This window comes from Canis lupus, chromosome X (genome assembly GCF_011100685.1).
Source record: "Canis lupus familiaris isolate Mischka breed German Shepherd chromosome X, alternate assembly UU_Cfam_GSD_1.0, whole genome shotgun sequence".
NCBI classification, from domain to species: Eukaryota; Metazoa; Chordata; class Mammalia; order Carnivora; family Canidae; genus Canis; species Canis lupus.
In genome coordinates this window covers 52,668,618-52,684,308 of record NC_049260.1, presented here as the reverse complement: position 1 = coordinate 52,684,308, position 15,691 = coordinate 52,668,618, and the positions used below count along the sequence as shown (strand labels likewise).

At 37.8% G+C, this 15,691-nt stretch overlaps 1 protein-coding gene across 5 annotated transcripts in view; it reads left to right on the top strand.

Annotated features, from left to right (window-relative positions):
* The window catches only part of OPHN1 (oligophrenin 1), a 526,295-nt gene that overhangs the window by 485,817 nt on the left and 24,787 nt on the right, over positions 1-15,691 (top strand). For all 5 annotated transcript variants that reach the window (XM_038587601.1, XM_038587598.1, XM_038587599.1 and 2 more), the window contains one exon: positions 4,391-4,717. In XM_038587601.1, coding sequence (XP_038443529.1) covers positions 4,391-4,717 — 327 coding nt within the window. The remainder of the gene's footprint in view (positions 1-4,390; positions 4,718-15,691) is intronic.

Here is a 15,691-nt window from a genome sequence, read left to right as displayed (position 1 = left end):
TTTCACCATCATGGACTCCTTCCTGCTCACATGTCTAAGCACTGTCCATTCCACTCTTCAACATCCCTTGAATCTGTCTCTCTTTGCTGCTGCTATTCTAATTTAGATCCTTGTCATCAGAAATCTCCTATCTGGTCTCCCTACCTCTAGTCTCTCTAGTCATTTTTAATAATGAACCTAAAGTGATATTCTAAAAATACATGTGATAATGCCACTTCTCTGTCAAAAAAAAAAAAGAGCCATAGTCCTCATATTCCTGAACATGGCATTCATGGCCTTAATGATACAGCCCCAAGCCCCCTGGACAACCTCATCTCCAACTACCCACAGTTTTCATCTAAAATTGGTTCTTGTGCTCAAGCCACACAAAACTTTATTATTTTACATTTTCTTGGGTGAACTAGGAAATTTCACTCCTTCAAATTGTTCTGTCTGAAATTCCATTTCCCCCCTTTTCTACCTATTATAATCCTTCAAAGCCCAACTCAAATGGTACCTCTTTTACATAATCTTCAGCCCATCTGGACAGAATTATCACTGTCCTCCTCATAGCACTTATTTTCATGATTCTACTTTCATTGGAATTGATGTATTTCTCCTGCTGCAATAGAATGTTACATCTCAAAACTTCTCCCTATAACTTACCCACACATAGGAGAGAGGCTTCCAGTTGGCTACTTGCCTATTTGTGAGGTCTCCTTGTCAATCCTGATTAATTCTCAGTTTTCTGCAGTTTCTGAAGCTGGTCTATATGTTTTCTTGTGGAAATGGATGGCTGGTTAAAGAAAGAGAATGATACTAAATTTTTGTTACCTGATAGGAAGAATAAACTCTCTCTTCAGAAAGTGTGGACTCTGGAAACAGATTTTAAACTTTGAAAATTGGCTCTGTCATATTAGTTTTGTGACATTGAGCATCCCAGTGCCTTAAACTCCTTATCTATAAAATGGGACTAATAAGAATTCACTACTTTATAGAGTAATTTTGAAGATAACGGTGAGATAATCCATGTGAAGTATTTACAGCAGGGCCAGACACAGAGAAAGTACTCAAATAATAATATCTGTTACCATTATCATCACTGTCATTATTATCATTACTGTTTTATCATTTTGTCAATAATAATTCAGCATATTCCAGAACCTAGAAATAGTTTCCATTGGCAGAGGTTCTCATTGCAAAGTCACAGTTGCTGCTGTCATTCCATTCCCTATTTCCTTGAGTCAGGAAAATATCCTTTCCCATGTGGAAGTTAGTGGCCTCTCTGAGACTGTTTATGTGGATTATCTTCATGAGATTGGACTTCCATTACTGTATTGAGATGATTACAATGCTGTTATGGTCTGTAGGGCATAGCTAACCCCTGTGGTGTCTTTTAAAGTAGAGCAGGGATGAAATTTCCTAGGGTCTTTCTCCTAGAAGAAAGTATTCAAATAGAAACATGTAACTGAAAAAAAAAAGAAACATGTAACTGAAATGTTGGGCCTAAAGCACGCAAGAGAAGAAATTCATGTCACTGTTCACTTCATTGTTCTGAAAGAGTAAATATGCTTAAGGTTACTCCTAAATGCTGGAGGTTTACAGGTGGCCTCTGCCTTAAGGCATATCCTGGAAGCACATGATCTAGTTATATGGCTTTTTTGTGCTTATTCCCCTACTATTGTTTGTCAGCCTTTGGTAAATTTTGTTTGAATGGTCTAGTCTGATGGCGTTTGTGCTAGGGATAATACAAGCAGGGCTATATATCTACCTTGGTACAGAGTAGGAAAACTACAGAAGGAATCTTTTTGGCCCTTATCCCTATAATGGTGGCAGCAGTGATTGGTGACAGGTTCTCAAGGAGAAGAAAGCTCTCTGGGGGAAAAATGCTTTACAGCAAGACATAGCCCTTCCTTCTCACATAAAAACTCTTGCCTCATTACCCTCTTAGAGCATAATAGCATAAATGACAACTAAGAATTATATTATAGAGTTATTTATTATGTCTCAGGCATTGAAATAAGTATACCATCTTATGTAACCCTCACTACAACCTCATGAAGTAGGTACTATTATTATTCTCATTTTACTGAGGAGAAAACTTGAGGTATAGAGACATTATGAACTTGCTCAAGGTCCTACAGTAGATAAGAAACAGAACTGAGGGGATCCCTGGGTGGCTCAGCAGTTTGGCACCTGCCTTCAGCCAAGGGCGTGATACTGGAGTCCCGGGATCAAGTCCCATGTCAGACTCCTTGCATGGAGCCTTATTCTTCCTCTGCCTGTGTCTCTGCCTCTCTCTCTCTCTCTCTCTCTCTCTCTCTTTTTCTCTCTCTGTCTCTCATGAATGAATGAATAAAATCTTTTTTAAAAAATAAAATAAACAGAACTGAAATTCAGATCTGGCTACCTGACTCCAAAGCCTGCATTTCTTTTAACATTTTACTATGAAGAGTTTCAAACATAACCAAAGTTTTAATGAAAAAAAGTATAGCAGGACTTTTTTAAACCAAAATTACAATGCCATCATCATATCTGAAAGAAAACAAAACAAACAATAATTTCTTTTTTTCTTTTTTTTTTTGTATATTTTTTATTGGAGTTCAATTTGCCAACATATACTGTAACACCCAGTGCTCATCCCATCAAGTGCTCCCCTCAGTGCCCATCACCCAGTCACCCCAGCGCCCCCCCCCCCCCCCGCCCACCTTCCCTTCCACTACCCCTTGTTCATTTCCCAGAGTTAGGTGTCTCTCATGTTCTGTCATTCTCTCTGATATTTCCCACTCATTTTCTCTCCTTTCCCCTTTATCCCCTTTCACTATTTTTTATATTCCCCAAATGAATGAGACCATATAATGTTTGTCCTTCTCCGATTGACTTATTTCACTCAGCATAATACCCTCCAGTTCTATCCATGACGAAGCAAATGGTGGGTGTCATTTCTAATGGCTGAGTAATATTCCATTGTATACATAGACCACATCTTCTTTATCCATTCATCTTTCGATGGACACTGAGGCTCCTTCCACAGGTTGGCTATTTTGGACATTGCTGCTATAAACATCGGGGTGCAGGTGTCTCAGCATTTCACTGCATCTGTATCTTTGGGGTAAATCCCCAGCAGTGCAATGGCTGGGTCATAGGGCATATCTATTTTTAACTCTTTGAGGAACCTCCACACCATTTTCCAGAGTGGCTGCACCAGTTCACATTCCCACCAACAGTGCAAGAGGGTTCCTTCTTCTTTCTCCACATCCTCTCCAACATTTGTTGTTTCCTGTCTTGTTAATTTCCCCCATTCTCACTGGTGTGAGGTGGTATCTCATTGTGCTTTTGATTTGTATTTCCCTGATAGCAAGTGATGCAGAGCATTTTCTCATGTGCATGTTGGCCATGTCTATGTCTTCCTCTGTGAAATTTCTGTTCATGTCTTTTGCCCATTTCATGATTGGATTGTTTGTTTCTTTGCTGTTGAGTTTCATAAGTTCTTTATAGATCTTAGATACTAGAACTTATGAAACTCAACAGCAAAGAACATTATATAGTCACTGTTCAAATTCTCCTGTCATTTTCTTTTAAAAAATTCAGGATCCAAATAAGATATATGCATTACAACTGCTCGACATGTTTCTCAAGTCTCATTTAGCCAACTAGAACCACTATTCTTAACCTCTGCACTCTAATCTATGTTTTCTATTATGAAGAAAGGTGACAGTTTCCTTACAGCAGGAGTTCTCAACAGGAGCTAACATTTTTAAGGGACTCTGAATCTCTTAAAATTAGTTTTAATTTTTTTTCATATATTTGTATAGTAAATTTGTCTAGGGAGAGTATCCTTGGCTCTCATTAGAGTCTCAAAGCTTTAAGTAAGAATCAGAACTGAAAAACAGGAATAATTGTCACAAGAAATTGTGGACCACAAAAGCTAAGGGAAGAACATAAAGTAGCTAGTTGGAGGTTTTTTTATGAGGATGGAGAATGAAGTTAAATTCTGTTAAGTTTATTAACTTTAAATTTGAGAGGCTTTAACAAATTACTTTTGAAAGAAATAGAAATAGTTAAGGATTAACTGATGTCTCTTCAGAAAGAATTATAATTGAGGACTCTTAAGTCCCATTTAAGGTATATATCCCTTTGAATAAAGCATCTTGGCATATTATGGTTTTATTGGATTGTGGTGGTAAAAATCAAACTCAGATCTTGAACTGAATTCCTATTTGATGGAATCTGTGACTCCACATGGATTGAGGTAGGTAGAGATTGATTTTGCAAGATATCAGTGATTTGTTCCACAATAATACCTCCATTGAAAATGTATAAAATTCTTCAATATTATGTGTGCATGTATAAAAATGAAATGATAATAAAATTAGCATTAATCTTCCCTCTTTGCACCATCTTTTCCTAGATGATATCCAACATCAAACACCAAATGGTATTATCACAAGCAGTATAGAACCCTCCAAGCTTCCACAGCACCCCAAACTGCCTTTTCAGAGGAGTGGGGAAACTGACACTGGGAGAAAGTCTCCAAGCATCAGGCCTGTTTCAGATGGCAAGTTGGAGTCCTGTCCTGAAGTGGATGTGGGGAAGTTGGTGTCTAGGCTGCAAGACAGAGGGACCAAGGCCATACCAAAGGCCACCAACGGACCTGTGACAGGCTCTGGGCCCACTAAAACCCCCTCCTTCCACATAAAGAGACCAGCTCCTCGGCCCCTGACTCACCACAAGGAGGGTAAGTGCTTGGGAATCCCTTTGGAATCAGAATTGAAACCGATTATTTTGTACCTTAAGATGTTTCTGAGGTTGTAGATATTTAAGTAGGAATCTGTTTCCAGTTTACTACCACTAATAGTGGAATGGTGGATAAGAACATAAAAGCCATTCACAATAATCACTAGAGTGTAAACTTAATGAGGGTGAGGATTTGAGGCCTATTTATTTACCTCTATATCCCAAGTGCTTAGAACAATGCCTGATAGTCAGAAGGTAGGCATTTATTATTAGTAGAATAAATTAACAATAATGATTTTTTATCAATATTATTATTGCTGCTGTTGACATTAACTATGTCCCTGGCACTGACAAACTATTTTCTATCCTCACAACCTTGCTGTGAAAAATGTATTACTATTTTTTGTCCTACTAGAAAACTGAGGATCTTTGGCTAAGTGACTTGCCAAAGGTTCACAGCTACTAACTGGCAGAACTGGGATCTCAATTTTACCTGTGTTATTTCCAATAAGGCAGAACTTTTACTTTACCTTCTTATAAGAAGCTTTGAAATGGTGAACTGATGGTTTCTCATTCTCATTTTTCAGATTAGTCAAAATAGGGACAAAGGGGCACAACTTCTGAAAAACTCTGGACTTTTTAAATTACAAATTCAAGATGTGGCTGACTTTGGTAAATTTTATTGGAGACTCATGTTTGGAGATTGAGGCTATGCCAGAAGGTATCTGGAGAGGGTAAATAATTCTATGAAGATAATACAGGGATCCCTGGGTGGCGCAGCGGTTTGGCGCCTGCCTTTGGCCCAGGGCGCGATCCTGGAGACCTGGGATCGAATCCCACGTCGGGCTCCCAGTGCATGGAGCCTGCTTCTCCCTCTGCCTGTGTCTCTGCCTCTCTCTCTCTCTCTCTGTGACTATCATAAATAAATAAAAATTAAAAAAAAGATAATACAGTATAATGGACAGAATAAGGACTTTGATATCACAGAGGCTTAGATTCAAATTATGGATTTTACTTTCTATCTAGCTAGATGACCTTCTTAAAATGTGCCTTGTTTTTTATCCTGTCCTATTCCAGACTGGATTTAAGGCTTTCACAATATAGAAAATGTAAGAACTTAAAAATAGTAAGAATAATTAATTCAACAAGTACTTATTAAGTACTTATTGAGTGCAACCCCATTCTAGGTGTTGAGAATATAAGAATTAATAGGCCATACAAAGTCCCTGCTCTCTTGAAGCATATATCAGAGTTTAGCAAACTATGGCCTTAAGTGATTGAAAACAATCAAAAGAAAAATAATATTTCATGACACATGAAAATTATATGAAATTCAAGTTTCTATATCCATCAGCAGAAATACACCCCTCATTTCATATTGTCTAAAGTTGCTTTCATACTGAAACAGCAGAATTAAGTAGTAGCAACAGAGATCTTATGAGCTACAAGTCCTAAAATATTAGCTATCTAATACTTTACAGAAAATGTTTGTTGATTTCTACCTTAGATTCTAGAGAGTACAGGTGAGAAAAAATGAAGCCAAGAGAGGGGAAATAGGTAGGATAGTAGGGATATGGAAAGAATGGAGTTAGTACACAAAATGTTTGCTATGAAGACTTACACATTTACTGCAGCAGCGTCACAGATTTGGCTCCAAAATTTCTAGAGAAAATGAAAAGAGAAAGAACTTAATGGTTATATAAATCCATGTTCTTGGGGGCACCTAAGTGGCTAATTTAGTTAAGCATCTGCCTTTGGCTTAAGTCAGATCCTAGAGTCCCTGCTCATGGTGGGCTCCCTGGTCAATGGGGAGTCTGCTTCTTCCTCTCACTCTGCCCCTCTCCCCACTCATGTTTTCTCTCACTCACTTACTCTCTGTCTCTCAAATAAATAATAATATCTTTAAAAATATTTTTAAATAAATAAATAAGTATATGTTCTTAAGGTAACAATAAGCAAATTGTTTAAATAAAGCAAAACATCCATTTTTGAGACCAGAGAATACTTCTAAGAAGCATTTTCTCTCAAGGATTTTTGCATATAAAAACCTATAAATCCTATAAAAAATATAGGATGATGGCATTGTCTCAGAGCACAATTCAGTAAAAGTTATTCTATGGGAGTCCATAAGATTTCCACTAAATAACTAACTCTGTGAATTCTTTGGCTTGACCCACTGATGCATTTGTCTGTATGATTAATAGTTAAGTTATTTAATCTCTGCACACCTTGGTTTATATATCCATAAATAGGAGAAATAGCTCATCCCACAGAATTATTGCTAGGGTTAAAAGAAATAACAAAATACCTGCCATATAAACAATATTAAAGATATGTTACATAATTCCCTTTCCTTGCCTTCCTCCTTCCTAAGATTCGCTTATTCAGGGAAATAACCAATTAAGGCCAGACTTCTATATAGACACTGCTTCAATTTATAAGTCATGTGTTGATCTTCACATCAGTCTGGTAAAGAGTTGGGTAACTCAAATTATATTCATCACAGTGAAGTTTGTCTTGCCTGCTGCCAAGTCTTGGGGTCAGCCAGATCCTATAAACTGAGCACACACAGTAATTTAGCCCTCCCTAACCATTGTCTACTGCAAAGTTAAATTTCAGAGGCATTCCCCTTTCCTGTTCCTCCACAGTCCTGCTCCAGACTGCTGGCAGGAACTCATAGTTTCAGTTAATGTAAGTACTGATCTTAACTATCCAGTATTAGCCAGACTATCTAAATTTGGGCCACATCATTGCCTAGTTTTGCTTTCTACCTTAAATCAGTGAGCAACAGGCTAGTGTGATGCCACTCTTTTCAAAGCTCCATGCCTCCAGCCTTAGCCACAGAAAACAAAACTGAGGTAGTGTTCTGGCATTGGTGAAAAATTAGCCAAACTTCTGATGTAGTTGCCTCTTTGTTTTGTTTGTTTGATTTTTCAAGTTTTTGTTTAAATTCCATTTAGTTAACATATATTGTAACATTAGTTTTAGGAACAGCATTTAGTTATCCATCACTTACATATAATACCCAGTGGTCCTCATAAGTACCTTCCTTAATACCCATCACCCATTTAGTCCATCACCCACCATCTGCCATCCAGTAACGCTTGGTTTTAGCTCAGATCTTAATCTCAGGTTGTGAGATCGAGCCCCACGTTGGGCTTTGTGCTGGGCATAGTCTGCTTGAATTTCTCTCTTCCTCTCCCTCTGCCCCTCCCCCACGCTTCCTTTCTCTAAAATAAATAAATAAATAAGTAGATAAATAAATAAATAAATAAATAAATAAATAAATCTTTTTAAAAATCCCAAAATAGCTCCCAGATGATGTTATGTGTAGCCAGAGTTAGGAACCACTAGGCCAACATGATGCTAACTTGGTCACTGCAGATCAAAATGACCAGAGCTGATAATGCTGGATAGTGGAGGGGGTATTGGAAAGGAAGTATATGCTGTAGTCAGGGCTTAGAAAAGACCTCTACCCAAACCTGTATCCATCTTAGGGTGATTGGTTTATGTATATTTTATATAAAAATATAAATATATATACTTATATATAATTTATAGTTATATATAATTTATAAATAATTTATATTTATATATAATTTATAAATAATTTATATGTAATTTGTATATATATAAATCAATATCATTTGGTGATATAATTTTGTCGAGGGCTCCTTTCTGTTCCAGACATAGAATTGGATACTTTCCCTTTTCCTATTTCATCTTATAATTGTGATATGCCTATGAAATAGGGTTTTCCCCTCATTTCACATTCATTTCCCCATTAAGGAAAAACTGAGGCTTAGAGAAGTGAAACAACTTCCCAGAGTCACACATATTATAAGATATAGAGACGGAGCTTGAACCTTGGCTTCTTGAGTACCACATTTTTATGTCTTAAATGGCTTTAGCTATCTTCTCCTTCCTATTTTCTAAGGGGCATTAGCTTTGAGGAGAGCAAAAGTATACAAGCCAATATCTTATCTTCCTTTGATATCACTGCTCTAACCAGGCCTAGCTTTGGAGAGGACTTTTGTGTCATTTCTACAAAGGAACTTAGGACCTTTCTTTGGAGAGTAGGATGGGGAAGATAATATATTTACATGCATTTGTTTGTATTCAGACATAGTGTTATGCAATGGGAGAGAAAAGGATGAAAAGGCCATGGTCCCTGCCCTCCAAAGGTTTATGGTGAGGCTGACATATAAGCAATCAGTCCTAGTCTAGTGTGTTCCATGTTCCGATGGGGGTGAGAATAAATTCCAGTGGGAGCATGGGGCAAGGAGCCCTTCACTCTGTCTCAGGTTCTGATATAAAAGTGAAGAATATATCCACACTGGATACCTATAATATATATGTTCAGGGGCCTTTCTTAGCTCTTTCCTTTGTCTTGACTAGAGAGAAAAGACTGCATTCTGATGGCATGTTTTAGGGTTTGGAGAAAAAGTGCTTGTAAGGCCTTACTTGCCACAGGACCATCAATTCTCCACTGAGGTAACTATCACAATGAGTAGCATTTGCATCTGCTCCAGAAGTATTAGAAACAGATCTGTTTCTGCAATAATTGGCTGTGCTGGCCTTATCCCCCATTCGCTTGTTTGGATTAGTTATGCTTTAGTAATCCAGTGTGTTTTGTTTTCATTCCCTTCCATTCCTGGAGCCTAACTCTCAAATGATCCAAAAGAATAATTAGCAACTACAAAGAGGAGAGGCTTTCAGATGAGCATGGCAGAATTTCATAGAAAGTAAGAAATGATACTAGACAAGCCGCAGAATCTACAAGGAGAAAGAACTTCCTCTTATTGTGCTCTCAGGTGGCATATAGATGAATATAAGGAAAGGTAGAAGAAAGTTGTTTAAGGTTGAAGACTGATGGCCATGAGGTACTAAGAAATCAACAAGTTCTAAGATTGGTTATGGTCATTTTACAGAGAATGGGGAGGGAGAGAAGAGGTTGGGTTGGAGGGGGAAGTCAAATTTGTACTAAAAGTAGGTTGCAGACCAAAGTTAAAAAGAAATTAGGAAGAAGTATTGTTTGGTAGAAAGATCATTGGCTCAGAATGCTTAGTGAAGTCTCAGATGTAATAGGCTTCAGAGTCTTCCAGGTGTGATTTTGAATCCTAGCTCTGCCTCAGAGCTGTGAGACCTTTGGCAAGCCACAATCTCTCTGAGTCTTAGTTTTCTCATTTGTAAAATGAAGATAATAATTATGCCCATAGGATTGCTGCAACAATGGAATGAGGTATCTATTTGCTTTGCACATGAGTACTCAGTAAGTGGTAGCAGTTGTTTTGCTTTTATAGGAAGCTAGTACTAGCTACATAATCTTAGATAAGCTTAACTTCTTTGAGCCAGTTTTATTAACTGTAAATGGGGACAATGCCTACCTTGTAAGAAACCTTTTTGTGAGTATAAAGTAAGATTAAGTATAAAATACTTTTATGCAATAATACAATAGAAGTTCAAAAAATCATATTGCTACTGGATGGATAACAACCTCTCAGGAAATGGCAGCCATAGAAAATGGTACATGTTTACTCTTCTGTATTTTAGAGCCTATGAGAAGCCTCAAGCCTCAAATGTAGATGTCATCAAAGAGCTCAGAGCTACTCTTTCTACCCTCAAACTTTCTCTGACCTTGCCAAACACTAAGAGGAGAACCATTGTTGAGTAGAAGGGACAAGAAAGGATTTTAGCCATCCCTTAAGGTCCACCTCAAGTCCTATTCCTTCTGTGAAGTCTTCTTAGAGTTATGCCCCCATGGAACTCTACATTACCTCGTTTATTTTGACATTCGAGTTTGACCCCTTAATATGGATGCTGAGTTACAGTATTCACATTTATTTCCCATATGTATAACTTCAATGTCCAACTCTGTTTTAAGCCCCTAGAGGACAAAACTATCTCACATCACTTGTGAAAGCAGAAGATTGAGCACAAAAGGCCTCGAGAAACACTCAGCCTATTGAAAACCTTTTAATTTAGGTTTCGGAATAGTCCTGAAATTTGGCCATATCATGTTTGTGTATGTGTCAAAGATATCACAACTGGGAACTTAAAAAAGAAAATCTCTTTATGGTGTCCTTCTAATGTACTGAACTACATTTTTCTTTACTTAATTAATATTTATTGAATACCAGTTTTGTGCAAAGTAATTTACTTAGGCTTTTAGTGAATACAAAAATGAATCCCACCTTGATCTTGCTATTAAGTTGCTCCCATTCTAATAGGGAACATAGAGCCACCAAAACAAAGAGCCCTTATTCAAAGTATAAGATGATTAGTGCCTTAGGAGTCTAATAAAAGAATTGGGAGCATCTGAAGCTTGACACACTTAAGCTGAATCTTGGTAAATGATGTAAATTTAGGCATGTAGGAATAGGGTAAAGGGAATCTGGGGAAAATATGATCAATTGTGAGATATGTCTAGGAACAACAAATAATACTGTCTATGTTGCCAGTAGAATATGTGAAGAGAAATTGTGGAAAGGTAGATGAGAAAGATCAGTTGAAACCAAGTGGAAGAGGATAGTGACCTGAATGTTAAAAATGCTTGAGTTTATTCTGCAGATAACAGGGAACCATGGAATCAAAATCTAAATCTATCAAGAGATTTTTTTCAACCTGGTTAAGTACATGAGCAGAACTGGCTTCTGGAGCACTCAAAAAGCAGCATTTAAAAGTCAGGAGGGAGAGATATAGGTCTATAGACTTATATCATGGAACTATTGATCTATAAATCAGTTCAAGTCCACATTGCACAGGAATTGAAGTGATCTTGTCAAGGTCACACAGCAAGTTAGTTTTAGTATTAAGACTGGAATCTAGGTCTCTTGACTCCCAGTTATAGTTCTCTTCCATCTCTACCTCCTCAGTTTGACATTGTAGTTTTACTGTGGCAAATTAGAGATAAGAGAGAACAACACTGGGACCTTTCAACCAATAAATCCCTTTGCTGTGACTTCAAAGTTTGACTTGTAATGAATCATCAATAAAGAGTCTGAGAGGATACAAGGCTAAGGATGTTTGTTTTCCAAGGCCTTGGGTTGGTGTCCATTTGGATATGGCTTTAAGTTGGAAAGAAATGGGATTCATATTTTAGGGGGCATCATCTGGTTCTCTCATAAAGAAAACCAATCACCCTAAAATGGATACAGGTTTGGGTAGAGGTCTTTTCTAAGCCCTGACTACAGCATATACTTCCTTTCCAATACCCCCTCCACTATCCAGCATTATCAGCTCTGGTCATTTTGATCTGCAGTAACCAAGTTAGCATCATGTTGGCCTAGTGGTTCCTAACTCTGGCTACACATAACATCATCTGGGAACTATTTTGGGATTTTTTTAAAAGATTTATTTATTTATTTATTTATTTATCTATCTATCTACTTATTTATTTATTTTAGAGAAAGGAAGCATGGGGGGAGGGGCAGAGGGAGAGGAAGAGAGAAATTCAAGCAGACTATGCCCAGCACAGAGCCCAACTTGGGGCTCGATCTCACAAACCTGAGATCAAGATCTGAGCTAAAACCAAGCGTTGTATGCTCAACGAACTGCACCACCCAGGCTTCCCACCTGGGGAGCTTTTAAAAATATCCATACCCAAGTCCTAACCCAATCAATTAAATTAGGTTCTCTGGGGATAGGATCCAGATACTATATGGTTTTTTTTTTTAGGATTTTATTTTTTATTTTTTGTATATTTTTTATTGGAGTTAGATTTGCCAACATATAGTATAACAGCTGGTGTTCATCCCGTCATGTGCCCCCCCTCAGTGCCTGTCACCTAGTCATCCCATCCCCCCGCCTGTCTCCCCTTCCATTACCCCTTGTTCATTTCCCAGAGTTAGGAGTCCCTCATGTTCTGTCACCCTCTCTAATTTTTCCCACTCAATGTTGATTTTATTTTTATTTTTAAAAATATTTTTATTTATTTATTCATGAGAGAGAGAGAGAGAGCAAGAGAGGCAGAGACACAGGCAGAGGGAGAAGCAGGCTCCATGCAGGGAGCCTGACATGGTACTTGATCCCGGGACTCCAGGATCACTCCTGAGCCGAAGGCAGGCACTAAATCACTGAGCCACCCAGGCGTCCCTCAATATTGATTTTAATGTTCCCAATGTATAGTCAGGATTGAAGACCACTGGTATTTGGGACCACATGGACTTCAAAAATCAGATGCATCTGAATCTATTGCCAATTACCTATGAGGTTACTTCTTATCTCTGTGTCTCTGTTTTCACAACTGTAGAATAGTAATAATACTTCCTACCTTGGAATGTTATGACCCATGTTAAATGAGAATATATGCATAAAATACTGAGTATAGTATTCCAGTGTCTAGAACAGAACAGGTGTTCAATAAAAGACAGCCAAAAGTTTTACAGTTATTTTATTACCATTACTATTATTTTTACTATTTATAATTGTTATATGACTAATAATAACAATACATCAAGCACTAGGAAAAACAGTGGGTGCAGAAACAAGAGATAGGGGTTTCAATCCTCACTCTATCACTTACCTATGTGACTGAGAATGAATTAGTTCATTTTTCTGAACCTCAGTTTTATTTTCTATGAAATGAAGAAGATAAGACCCATCACTTTTTCCCCTCCCAAGCTTATTGTGAATATCAAATAGTTATCTGGAAGAGTGCTTTGGATGATACAAAGTGTGATAGAAAAACTATTATAATTTTGGTCATTTCTTAGCTGCAATTCTGTGCACCCAGCCTGGTGCTAAGGAGAATGGCATATTCAGAAATCCAAGATACAATCTAAATGGGGAGACAGAATTTGTATGTGTATACACAATTCCTCCATTAGAACACCAATCACACTGTATTATTTTTTTAAAGATTTTATTTATTTATTCATGAGAGACACACAGAGAGGTAGAGACATAGGCAGAGGGAGAAGCAGGCTCCACGCAGGGAGCCTGATGTGGGACTCGATCCCAGGATTCCAGGATCACGCCGTGGGCTGAAGGCAGATGCTCAACCGCTGAGCCACCCAGGGATCCCCACACTGTATTATCATTATCTCTTTTCACATCTGTCTCCCTCACCAGAATGGCTGGTTAGCTGGGGGAATTTAAAAAATCGATAAGGCAATATATGAGTACTTCATGAGTGTTTATAGGGATGGAAATCACCAATACCAACTGAACTGTTCAGAAGGGTGAAATCTGACCTCTTTTGAGGGATAGTTATAGTACAGATAAGACATGAGAACTGGGGCATATATCACGCAGGAAGCAAAACAGTCTAACACTTACCCACTCTGTATGCTAGGCACTCTCAATAGATTAATTTAGTCCTTATAATCACCTAGTGGGGAGAGGTTATTATAGCCGCTTTTCAGATGAAGACATCAATGGTCAAAAAGGAGAAATAACTGCCCAGAGTCCCATCCTTGGAAGTAGCAGAAAAAGGCCTCAAAATCACACCTACTAAACTCCAAACTTTTGGTACTCTCCACTATAACATACTGACCTAAAAGTAAGAATCAAGGACGTGCTTTGATAGGGAAACTAGGAGACTAGTTTGACTAGAGTAGAACTGGAAGCAAAGTCCAGATTTGCTGCCTGTGATTATAATTTGGGAGCGGCTTCTAGAGAGCCTTGAATTTATATTAAGAAATTTGACCTTTGGGCATCCCGGGTGGCTCAGCAGTTTAGTGCTGCCTTCGGCCCGGGGCGTGATCCTGGAGACCTGGGATTGAGTCCCGCGTCGGGCTCCCTGCATGGAGCCTGCTTCTCCCTCTGCCTGTGTCTCTGCCTCTCTCTCTTGCTGTGTGTGTCTCTCATGAATAAATAAATAAAATCTTTAAAAAAAAAGAAATTTGACCTTTATCCTACACATTTTATAGTTACTGAGAAAATCTTTAAGAAAAACAGTGTCTAAATACTTAGGGTAAACCTTGTAACAGTATACATGGATTAAAGTTAATATTTTTTATATTTACCTTAAAATTTTATAGAAGAAAACTTGAAAATATAAAGACAAGACATACTAAACAAAAAATCAAGAAATATAAAAATCTACTGACATCATATTTCTCTATATTTTTTTGTTTTTGTCTAAATTCTAGTTAGTTAATATACAGTGTAGTATTAGTTTCAGGTGTAGAATTTACCAATCCAACACTTACATACTATATCCTGTGCTCATCGCAAGTGCACTCCTTAATCCCCATCACCTATTTACTCATCCCCCTCCACCTCCCTGCTGGTAACCATCAGTTTGTTCTCTATAATTGTCTGTTTCTTTAGTATGGAGGGTTCTCAAGAAGCTAAAAATAGAGCAACCCTACAACCCAGCAATTGTTCAACTAGGTATACCCTAAAGATACAAATGTAGTAAAACAAAGGGGACCTGCACCCCAATGTTCATAGCAGCAATGTCCACAATAGCAAAACTGTGGAAAGAGTTGAGATGTCCATCAGCAGATGAAAGGATAAAAGATGTAGTGTGTATATACAATGGAATATTACTGAGCTATCAGAAAGGATGAATACTTATCGTTTACATCAACGTGGATGGAACTGGAGGGTATTTGATTGAGTTAAATAAATCAATCAGAGAAAGATAATTATATGGTTTCACTCATATGTGGAATATAAGAAACAGAACAATGGATCATAGGAAAAGGGAGGGAAAACTGAATGAAAGAAATCAGAGAGGGAAACAAACTATGAGAGACTCTTAACCCTGGGAAACCAACTGAGGGTTGCTGGAAGAGAAGTGGGTTAGGGGATGGGGTAACTGGGTGATGGGAATCAAGGAGGGCACGTGATATGATGAGCACTGGATGTTATACACAACTGATAAATTTTGAACACTATATCTGAAACTAATGATGTACTATATGTTGGCTAATTGAATTTTAATTTTAAAAAAGAGTGTTTCTTGGTGTGCAACTCAGTTTTTTACTCCTGTGATTATTTGTTTTGTTTCCTAAATGCCACATAT